Source organism: Diorhabda sublineata, chromosome 10 (assembly GCF_026230105.1).
Source record: "Diorhabda sublineata isolate icDioSubl1.1 chromosome 10, icDioSubl1.1, whole genome shotgun sequence".
Lineage (NCBI taxonomy): Eukaryota > Metazoa > Arthropoda > Insecta > Coleoptera > Chrysomelidae > Diorhabda > Diorhabda sublineata.
The window spans coordinates 21,103,979-21,116,730 of NC_079483.1; the positions used below are offsets into that span (position 1 = coordinate 21,103,979).

Here is a 12,752-nt window from a genome sequence, read left to right on the forward strand (position 1 = left end):
AAATAAATTTTTAATAAACACAAACTATGCAATTCTACAATAAAATAAGTTCTTAATCAACACAATATACTGTCCACCTAAGAGCAATGGCGTAGGTGACACCTCCCCCTTTAGAAGGAAGCTTCTCCTGGAAGCTGGATCCAATCTTCTATTGCCTGCGGGTGATTCTTACTTGTCCTTCCTGAATGTGTTCTCTTATATATAATCCACAAGATGGCCAATATCAATGCTATATAAATAAGAAGAATAGTATAAATACTGGGAATGTGAAAATTATTGTTTCCCGTGAATATTGGCGTTACCAGTTGATTTGGAATATCCTTAATTTTTAAACTTTATAAATCAATCTTCATTGGAGAAACGTGTAATGGATTTAATTTCAAATTTAATTCATTTATGACAAAAGGTTGTCCAAACGTTTTTTGTTGAAATATTAACTCTTGGTTCCTAAATATAATCTTACATGCTGAATTTTCTATTAAATAAATGCCTTTAAGAGCTCTCACTTCAGTTTCTTGCTTACATTTTATGATTAATTTTTCTTCTACAGGAAATATTGCCAAAAATTGATTCATCTCCGGAATAGTTTCAATGTGATTCTTAATTATTTCAATTTTTGTATATTGACAATATGTAGAATTTTCTGCTAGCAATATGTTTTCTTCGCATCCATAATTATTATTGTCTTGCAAATGGTTATGACATTGAAAAATATTGCCGTGAGTACAAATTTCATTTAGAGGTTTAATGACATTATTTGATTTAAGTAAAAATTTTGAATTAGGTATTAATGTTACGTATTCTGATTCAATTTCTGTAGGTATAGGTAACATATAAAAAAGATTAAATAAAATATCATAATAAATAGGTATCGATAAAAAATATTGTATTTGATAATTTCTACTTTACAAACTACGTCTATGACGGCTTCAAATTCTAAAATATTTTTATGTTTTAATTCGAAGGGTAATTCCGCTTGGTAGTAATAATGCACTTTTTGCAACTCTACAAATAAATCGTGAGATTTTATAATACTTGGATGTAATAATTACATTGAATGTGATAAGAAGTTCGTTGAATAACTCTTTCAAATAAATAATATTTTACGTATTTGCTTGAAAATCTAAAAAATCTCTTATCTCAAATATTTTCGTTTTTAATATTTTTTCATTATACTGAATGTCCTGAATTGTCTTATTAAAATTATCAGTTATTTGGTGACTAACAGAATATTGCATTCTAATTTGATTTTGCAAGTTTTCTTGGTTTTGTTTTAGATGTTCCATAATTGAGTTAATTCTTTCTTCTATATTATTCCTAGTGTACTCTATTATATTTACAATATTTTCTGTTTCAGATAGAAAAAATGTATTATTAGACATATTATATTTAACGTGATTATATTGAATACTTAACTTATTATATTCTACTAGTAATGGACTTAAATTATAAAAATGAACAAAAGTATGACTGGATTTTTGCAGCTTGGCATATCCAAGATTTATGGGAAGTATGCCCAAGTTATGGGTAACATCTTTTATTTTGACTGTTGCGTCTCCGACGGTGACGAACCTAAAATAAATTTATAGGGAGTCTTTTTAGGATGTTTTATGTTTGAAAAATTAATATTTTCTGAAGTATTTTTGTGTCTAGTAGCGATTTTAGCTGTTTTTAGTCGGATATTTTTGCTTTTAATTTCTTCACTTTTATATTTATTTTTGGTTTTACCTTGTGCCTGTTTATTACGCACATAGACTTTAGTGGGTATTGTATCTGGTAATTCTTCACGGCTTTTATTTGCTTTAGAGATTACTTTTGATTTGTTTTCCTGTAATTTGTGATTTAACTTCGAGTATAAAATTTTCATTTTGTCTTTATGATTTTGTATATAATCATTAACTACTTGTTGATCAATTTCTATATCGAAAGGTGTTTATGTGTCCGGTAATTATTTCGTTTGGTTTCAATTTTGATGCAGAATAAACGCTAATAATGCGAAAAGTATTTTATTTTCAATAGTGTAATTTTTAAAATCTTTTTGATTATTCAAAAGTCTGACGTGTTCAATAATCGTAAAGTGTTATCTTTCAGCAATTCCATTCGATTCTAGGTGTTGGGAACTTATGAAATTAATTTTAATTTTATCCATTTCTAATAGTTCTTTTACAACAGTTCCATTATCGGAAATTATTTGTTTTGGTATACAGTGGTGTGTAAAATATTTAATTAGACTATGAGCTACCTCTATTCCTTGTCTAGATTTTAATTCATACATTTGACCATATTTAAAAGATGAATCTATTATCGTGAGAAATTTTCTATTTTCTAAGGTTATCATGTCTAAATGAAAAATTTGGAAAGGTTTAGTAGCTGTGGAAGTAACATTTAAAAATGGTTTTATTGGTTTTCTATCATATTTGCTGAACTGGCAAACTTCACAGTCGTTTATATAAGTTTGCTCTTTGATTTGGCCAATAATACAAAGCTTTTAATTGATTTTCAGTTTCATCTAGTCCCCTATGATTAGTTTTACCTTCGTGGTAATTTTGAATTACTTCTTTACCTTCCTTTAAAGAAACATCTATTAATTTTTTATTACATTTAACATAGTCAATTTGAGAATCTTGAAAGTGATTTTGTAGAATGACAATGAATTTTACATAAATTGGGTCTTCGAAATAAATAAAATATTTAGTTCTAGGTACTATGTATTCTTCCACGAAATTAATGACATTTTGCTCAAAATTGTTTTTAGCTAATTGCAAAACAGTTCTTTGTTTCTTTTCATACAGTTTCATAATAGTAGGTACGGCTGGTTCGAAATTTACTTCTGAAAATGTTAATTGATTTTACCAACATTTATCGCTGAATCTGAAATTAGTATACTAATTACAGGATTTTCTTCATTTGTATGAACAGTTATACCTTCGTCGTCATTCTTATTATTACTTTCATTATCTGTTTCAACTATTAGCGATACATTATCATCGGGAGTTGATGAGAGTTTTTCATTAAATTTGTCTATATAAACTAATAAATTTTTAGAACATTGAGGTTCTTATAATTCAGTTTCATTGATATTTATTTGAATTCGGAATAAACAATCTCTATTGGTATTTAAAGCACCTTTTTGTATACGATATCATAATCATATTCTTCAAGTTTCAAGCGCCATCTAACAAGTTTTGAACTTGGATCTTTAAGTGAGAATAACCACTGGAGTGGTTTATGATTGGTAACTATTGTAAATTTTCTGCCAAAAAGATAGGGGCGGAAGTATTTGGCTGCTAAAACTATGGCAAGAAGTTCTTTCTCGATTACAGAATAGTTGCATTCTGAATCATTTAGATTTCTGCTGGCGTAAGCCACAGGTAAATCAGAGCCTATTTTTCCTTGATTTAGAACAGCACATAAAGCATAATTGCTGGCGTCTGTCGTAAAATTAAAGGGTTTGGTAAAATCTGGATATTGAACTATTGGTTCATTCATCAACAGATTTTTACACATTTCAAAGCATTCGACATAATCTAAATCATTTACATTGATAATTGCATCTCTTTTCAATCTAATAGTTAACGGTTTAGTCAATTTTGAAAAATCTCTTATAAATTTTCGGTAATACCCTAGGAGTCCAAGGAAAGCTTTTAATTGTTTTGAATTTTTTGGTATTGGAAATTTTTGAATTGCTAAAATTTTATCTGGGTTCGGTTTTACAATATGTCCCAGATATGCTACTTTTTTTCGCAAGAATTCGCATTTATCAATTTGTAATTCAAAATTAGAATCTCTTAATCGATTGAATACTTCTTTTAAATTTATGATGTGTTCTTGTAAAGCTGGTACTGAACACAATTATATCATCAAGGTACACCAAACATTTCTTGTTCTGTATACCTATTAGGATATTGTCCATGACTCTTTGAAAGGTTGCAGGAGCTCCTTTCAGACCCATGGGCATGCGCACATATTCATAGTGCCCATTTTCTATATTAAAGGCTGTTTTCGGAATATCCTCCAGAGCAATTTCGATCTGATGGAAACCAGAAGCGAGATCTAATGTTGTAAAATATTGACAACGTCCAAGCTTATCTAGTAACGTTGTAATATCTGGCAATGGATATAGATTTCCAATTGTGATCTCATTCAGTTTTCGATAGTCAACAACGAGTCGAAACTTCGGATTTTGAGCTAGTTACTTTGACCATGGAGAATTGGATGGTCTAATAATATTATCACTTAACAATTTTCGTATTTGATTTTGAATTTCCGTTGTTCGGTGAATCTCGGGGGGCCTCTATGATTTTGTATAAATATGTATTTCATTAGAAGTTTCGGAATTCATATGTTCAGTTCTAACTTTCGAAACATCAAATTTAACATTTTCACAATAAATTTTATTAAAATTTGGGTTGAGGGTTTGTTCATATTCATCGAATGTCTCAACACTAATAGAAGGGCTTAAATCTACTCGAAAGTTGGATTCTGAAGGATTTAAAATTGTACATGAAGCTATATTATTTTCAACTTTTGTTAAACATTCCGGGATTTCTAATTTCCCAATTCGAGTATATGGTATAATTAAATTACCATTTATTACATTTTCAATATTTAATTTAATTACTTGTTCACAACGTGGAGGCACTACTATACAATTCGTGGATCTAGTTTTAATGTCAAAGTAATTCAATTTAATTTGACTATAAGGAGTCATAAGCAAATTATTATTTAAATCAATAATAGCATTAAGTATTTTTAAATTATCTAATCCTAACAAACAAAAAAAATGATCGTGAAATTTGAAAACGCAATATTCTAAATTAAGCGGTTGCCTATAATTAAACATTTTAGGGATTGGAATGAGTGTGCAGAAATTTTGTTGACTGCTACCAAAGGCAGATTATACATGGAATGTTTTTTTGACATTGACATGACATTTTTTGAAATATTTTTCAGCTACTGCTGGTGTCACAAAGGATCTTGTGCTACCAGTATCAATTAAAACTTTAAGATTTTGTTCAGGAAAAATTATATAGGGTAACACACTTTCTGAATTATTTAAGTTTAACAAATCGATAATGTTTGGCTTGGTTCCGTGGCTGGCGTCTCTAAAAAAATATCGGATTCATCATTAGTGCAATCGGAATCGTCTATATTATGGAGTTCTTCCAAGATAAAATTTCTAGGTTGATTCGGATTGTGTTGGAACCTATTTTGATAATTTTGATGTTGGAGTCTAAATGTATTTCTTGTAGACATACTCATTGGAGTTGGATTAGGAAATATTTGGTTCTGATTGGGTTTAAAGACGTTTTGACCATTACTAGAAAAGTTTGTATTATTTCTATTAGCAGGGATATAAGAAGTTGATGGATGATTTTGCGGGTTTGATGTGGAATTTCGATTAGTATAATGATAATTCTGCATAGGATTTTGCCTAGGAGGTGGCTGCCTATATGCCACATTATTTTGGAAATTGGTTTTATTTTTATGTGAATTATTTTGCGTATTCAAAGAGGAAAAAACATTTTTCGGATATTATTCTGGGTCATATAAACTTGAAAGTCATTTGTAAAAACATTTAAAGCAATATTCAAATTTTCTGGATTTTTCGTACGCATTAATGTGCGTAAAAGTTCTTTTAAATCGCGTAGCAATACTCCGAGTGGCAAATTTTTAAAGTAATTACCCAAAATCAAATGTTTATTAACATTAGAATGTGTCATGAGATAAGAAATTTGAAGATTTAATAAATGTTGGATTCTATTATAAAATTCGAAAGACCTTGCTTCATTTCTGAAAGTTCTATATTTAAAGTGTAAATATCTCTTGCGTCAGCGTAAGTATTAAGAAGTGCGTCTTTTATATTTTCCCAAGTTCTAATTGTACAAGAAGAAATGTTTATGGCTGCTTCACCTTTTATTTTTGCTAAGATGCTGGACATCAAATATTCGTTTTGTAAATCCCCTACATCTCCAGTATTATAAAACTTACTTACTAATTTCTCTGAAATTTCAATAAACCTAGGAAGTAATGCATTGTTTCCATCAAATTCGGGTATCATATCAAAACAGTCTTTTTTTAAAATAGGCAATTGTGGAGTAGTCATTTTATTAAAATTATTCGTGAAAAAATGTTTTGGTGATGTAAAGTTAAATTTTATTTTAGTGTTAACAGAGTTTGAACCACAGTGGAAGGAGGCAAGCTTCATATCCTGGTTCGGTGCTCCCCCTTGTAAGCGACTCGTTCTTATTTTCCCTGTGACTGGATTTTCTTGTTTGCGGAAGTCCCGGGACGCTTACATAATCTGTGTGCATGCCCTGACTTACCACAATTTAGATGTTTGCTCTCTCTCGGCTTCTTGTTAACCATACCTTTCAACAAGTTGACGATTTGGTCCAATTTATCCTCGCCACCTTCTTCTTGTATGGTTGTATTCCCGTTATATTCTGAAGTTATAGTGGATGCATCGTATTCAAGAGCAGCAGTCAGGACATCTAGTAACGTTTTCGGATGGATTTACCGAAACATCCCCTACATCTCGTGGTCACGCAGGCCATTAATAAATGCCTAGGTGCCCAAACATTCCATCATGTTCTATGGTGCTGATAGATGAGCAAATCGAACAAGTCGGGCAATGTCTACTCCGCACTCTTGAAAAGTTTCGTCACGTTTCTGCCTTCGGTTCTGCAACTGCGATTGATTTAGGTTTTCTAGATTATCGTTACGATATTGCATGTCCAACCTTTCTTTCAACTGTTAAAAGTGGTCAGTTTCTTCTAGAGGTATCGTCTGGAGTACGTCTAAGGCGTCGCCCCGCATTGCAATGGTCAAGTTCAATGCGTTTTCTTTATTGGACAAATTATTCACTCTAGCAAGTCCAAGACGTTTTACCGTCAAACGTTGGGTTCTTGACTCGTGTAGAACTGACGATCTTCTCTGTTTTGAGTGATGCTTATATATTGCATAGTGTTTTGTATGTTCGATCTTCTTCTCTTCTGTTGGAGTACCTTTTGTTCTTAAATATGCTTTCTTTGTCTCTAGCTCCCCTATTTTCTCGTCAATCGTTTTTACTTTATCCTCTAAATCTTCTCATTCACCGTTGTCATCCTGTTCTTGATATCTGATTTTAGAGATGATATTTTGTTTTCTACATCAGTAGCAATGTCCGTTTTCATTGTTAAAATTTAAGCAGGAATGTCGCTTTTAACGGACAAAGTCTTGTCATCCATATTGGCCGAAATATCATTTTTCATAGTCGAAATATCGACCTTCATAGGGAAAATCGTGTCATCAATATTTGCCGAAATATCATTTTTTGGAGTTGAAATATCATCTTTTATATTCACAGAAATATCGTTTTTGAAATCTTCTCGTCCATTTTATTAGAAAGTGACGAGATCAACTTCACTTACCAGTGCCAGCTTGAATCTTTCTACTAATTCTCTCTTCTTGTCGTACGTTTCAAACTCACTATTCTCCAGTTTGACTTTCAGTTCCGACAATTTCAAGTCCCAAGTCTCTTCGCCATGTTTATGTGTCATTCACAATATCTCCATTCTGTGACGAATGTGACGTTTTTCATATTTATTTACAATCTTTTTTTCGTGGAGTGAATTTACAAACATTGTTTCTTACGTTTTTGATTTATTTACACCTCATACAATACAATCACTACACTTATGTTAATTTACTTATAGATATCACTTAAATATATTCTGCGATTACTCTCACTAATTCGTTCTTTTCGTAGAAATTATTTGGAAGAAATACTATAAAAAAAGATCTAAAAGGAAACATTAAAAAGGCGCTTCTGCTATTTATAAAAAAATGTGAAAGACTCCACTCGAAATTTGCCGCCGGAGTTTACCGAATTTTTAAAATTCCATTGTAGGCCTGGAAAAGGCTGGCCTAGGGAACCATTTTGCGAACTTGTTCGTAACAAGTATTTTTTCCTGATAATTATTTTCTTTCGTTACACTTCTTGTGTTTTGATAACCTAAGCATCTAAATTCAGGATCTGGTAATTGGATAGATCTATTAGCCAGTTTTATTATCACTGATCTTTTTTGTTTCATAGTTCATCTATCTTGATGACCAAGTTGGTTTCGTTCTATTCGTATGTTAACTTTATATAATGTGACATCAAGAAAATTGATTTCATTATTTTGTTCCATTTCGATTTTGAATATCTTGAAGTTTTTGAAAAATTCAATTCTTGTCACAAAAAATATCAGTGCTATTAAGTTTTGGTGATAGATAAATACAACTATTAAATCCCGAATTTAGATACTTAGTTATTCAAAAAACAAAAACTGAATTGAAAGAAAATAATTATCTGGAAAAATGATAAACAACATATTCAAGTAGAAGATAAACAAATTATCAATATAATAATAATAAATTAAGAAACATAACAAAAAAAAAAACAAAACGTAAAACATTTCTCGTTACAAGGACAAGGACTAGCTAATTATTTTAATAAATTTGATATTAGTATGTCATAAAGGACATAATACACTATCCAAATATTTCACTAAACTGAAATCTGTTAAACGAAAAAACGAAAGAAATAATATTATATATCAAGTAACTTGTACTAATTGTGATGCTGTCTACAGAGAGCAAATATCTCAGTATTTAGGATATAGACTAAGAGATCGTCAATACGATAAAAAATAGAACTGCATTAAACAACTATGAAATACCAAAAAAATTGTATAAATTATGATAAAACTACAAATAATTCAATTGATTACTGCTACATATTTTTTAATGAAAAAAATAGGAATTGATAAATTTCTTATTTGATTTTGGTGTTCTATTGATTCTATTGATCAATATAAATAAACAAATTGTCAGTGTCAATATCATATTTTGATAAATACTGAAAGTAGTCGAAACGTCAAAATTTTTATCTATCTTCGAAACATCGAAATCCAATTTTATAATAGAAGAGACCTAAGGTCAAGACGATATAAAAACATAAACACAAAAGAAATTTGAAGATATACCTATATACCTCGTGCCTTTCATTTTCGCGACTCGTGCGCAAAAGTATCATTTCACGTACTTTCCCATAAACATCTATCAGAAATTTTTTTTTGCCTTAAAAATTATAAAGTGTCTGGTACAGACGCAGTCTTCTGCAAACGCTAATTTTTCCAACACCAACATGTTTACCAATAAGAAAATCCTATGCTGGTTGGGATTAGACCGGTGACCCACATTTTATATTTTGTTATATTCATCAAAATTTATAATCAAAATCTGACATATCAAATCTCTAACAAGCAAAAGTCGTGCATGTTGGTTTCGTTTGTATCAAAAACTCATTAAAATACATAATTTATTTTGACTCCATTCATTTTTATGCAGGTGGAGGATGGCATCTGTTTGGAGCTCAGTGTTTGACAGCACTTTGCCTTCTAAGTTGGGGAGTCCTATCTACATTCATTTTATTAGGAATTATCAACCATTTTGTAACTATAAGAATGGATGTACACACTGAGCTTATGGGTGCCGATATAATTGAGCATTCAATCAAACATGGAAATGTAAATATATTTTATATTCATTATTGATCTTCTAATCACTAAAGATATTTTAATTAGAAGTATATTAGCAAATATTGATTTCATATCTTTTTTCGTTATAGCTCAAATATCTAAGTAACCATATTCATAAACATAATGAATCTCTATATAAAAAACAACATATAACCAAGACGTTTTTGAACGAAAATCAAAATTTGCTAGTGATACCATCTGACAAAGGTAATGTCACAAGTAATAATGGAGAAACAGCAATATTTATATTTATCTAGAGAACTTATTAACAATAATATATCATATAAAGAACTTACTAATGATCCAACGCTTGAAACATCTAATAATGGTGATAAATGAATAAAAAAATTTTTAATGACAAATAAATTGAGAAACAAACTAAAGAAACATGAACAGGAAATAACGGTATTTCTGCTATTTGGTCACAAAAAATTAGTAAACCCACATGTTCATCTAGGCCAATAAAAACTCGAAATGAGCCTGTTACTGTTTGGTTAACTAAAAAATTTTGACAAAAATTATAACTAACAATTATTACTATATCGAAGACTCCCTCAAAGTTATTTAATATTTTAAAGATACAGTATTCCCACAGTTCATTGCCCAATGGCTTTACAATAGAATTGGTGTAATAAATAAAGGAAATATTGAATTGATGACATTCATTTTTAATAATACATATTTCTCTCATAATAATAAAAATTACAAACAAATCCTCGAAACTCTAATGGGCTCTCAATTTCCCATATACTAGCATATTAAGTAAACCAGACAGACATTGATTCGGTTGCGTATTTATACTATTTTCGACTGAACCTTCTGGAATTGTTTTTTCATTGAGAAACAAGTAACATATAAATATAATAATATGAAGAGAAAGAAGAAATTGTTGCCTCGGAACTGACCTGTCTGTGATTACGGCTTCTGGATATCCCCATTTCGTTTATATGTCCGACAGGACTCAACTTGGTACTGACATAGCAGATGCTTCTTTTGCTTTTGCCCCCCCCCTCTTATAAAAGACTGCTTCCATTTTGGGTTGTTGAGGTGTTGAGGCTGAGACTTTGCATTGGATCAGATCAGGACATGTGGAGGAGGGAGCTGTAATACTGCTCCTATGTTTTGTAAAGAGGCCTCTGTCTCTGCGATCTAGATGAATCTCATCTCAGCAGAAGATGTTTTCTTGGCGTAGTTCTGGACGAGCTCCCTGAGCCAGCCTGATGCTTCTAAGAAGCCCTGCAGCTGCTTCTTAGTTGCAAATCTAGGGAGGTTTCGTACGTTCAATACGTGTTTTTCAAATAATAGGTTTGTTTCTGCTGTTATTGTGTGACCTAGGTATTCTATCTAATTCTTATCTATTTGATTTCAAATGAAGAAAATATACAGGCGGTGGCCAGTCACTAGATTTAAGACAGTAGAGAATAGAATGTTCACCAATACCGATACTCAAAGAATTTATTTCCGCGCCACAATATTCTCATCATGTATGACTAGAATCTTGAAGAGGCATACCTAATCTATACCTATATCACCTTGTACCAGAACTATGGTAATTGTCTAAAAGCCTAAGCAACTAGATAAACAAATTTTATCATAAAAGATAAGAAGTTAATCACTGTTTACTAAATATTATATGTGAATTGACTGGAAAAGTAGCGGTATACAATATAAGTTAGAGTAAACAGGAACACTGGCATATGCTATCTAAAAAGACCACACGCTATAACCACCCCAAACAGGATATCTTGAGATCACAACTGGTTATCTTCAGCTAATGCTTCTGTCTAATTTCAAACAACCAAGACACTTTATGGAAAAAAAGTAGAATATACTAAAATTTATCCTAAAATCCAATTATACATACATTTTACAAAAAAAAAGAACTAAGTATGACCTCAAGTCCGAGTGATACGATGACTTTACAAAAAACCAAATATGACTCTAAGACCGAGTGGTTTATATACTTCACATAACAAAATCTAAATATGACCTTAAAATATAACACTTAAATAAGTTAATAACTTAAACTTGTGTATGAAGCAAAATATATAGTAAATAATAAAGCTGCATACACCTTTTCATGAAGAATGACATGAAATTGATGATGAAAATCAATTATCTTCAAAACTTATCTGCATTGGGACAGCATAGCAACCATCGCTCCTTAGCCAGTTGATCACTCAGTCCTGAGTGTGTTCTATTTCTTCATCATGGATCCAAATATCTTATTAAAATTACTTTCAAATAGTTGCTAAACATTGAGGCGATTCAAAATAAAGTATGGGGAGCGTACAAAAACAGGCTGACAAGTCTCTCAGTGGTGTTTAATCCGTTATAAAGGTGAAGATATCTGTCCCAAATTCAATATACATATATAACAGCCCCATCGCCAAAACCAATTACCAGAAAACTGGTAGGGAGCATTTCATAATCCCCAATGGGTGGGGCTCCACTATTCTCGATGTATCACGACACAAAACTTGAATATCACTGGTAGGTCACCATACAGGTCTATACAATTATTGCAGAGTGACTGCAAAAAAGGCAAGAAATAATAAAAATCACGGAAAACAACCACATGGTTAGTGCGTGCACATTAATAGTTACTACATAAGCTACCATTTGAAAAAATACATTTCCGGAGAAATTTCTAAAATTCTTGAATACCTCTATCAGCCAAGACCAACGGCGTTTTGCAATCGAAACGTGCAAAACAAGGGTAGTTAGAACGGTACTCAACTGCCAACGACGTAGGTGTAAATAGGGCTGCCAGTCTTCAGGTTTCGAAATGAAAATAAAATATTAATAAACTCTTCAAATTATGGAAACAGATGTCGTCAATTCACCAATAGTTGATTTCTAAAAAACATTGCTGAATACCTCGTCAGGGAATAAAAATAGAAAACACGAAACAATTCAATCTATCTAATCTAAGAAGGGGACACATAGTGGCAATATTGTAGCGAAAGCAAGACAATAAGGAATAGGACTAATTTGACATTCTTATTATAAACACACATTATTGAGAATCAGATTTCATCATTTTCAGGAACTATTAGAGACTGTGTGGGGAAGAAAACATAAAGTATATTGATGAAATATGAGAATCTGATTATTAATACATGATATTATACGAGGATATATTGAAAAATTCTTAGCTTACTATAGAACCAAACAAAATTTCAA

General features: G+C 31.1%; 1 protein-coding gene across 1 annotated transcript in view; it reads left to right on the forward strand.

Moving 5' to 3' along the window:
• Positions 1-12,752, forward strand: part of LOC130449896 (putative ammonium transporter 2) — a 146,672-nt gene that overhangs the window by 119,765 nt on the left and 14,155 nt on the right. Inside the window, exon 10 of the mRNA XM_056787962.1 lies at positions 9,376-9,554. Coding sequence (XP_056643940.1) covers positions 9,376-9,554 — 179 coding nt within the window. The remainder of the gene's footprint in view (positions 1-9,375; positions 9,555-12,752) is intronic.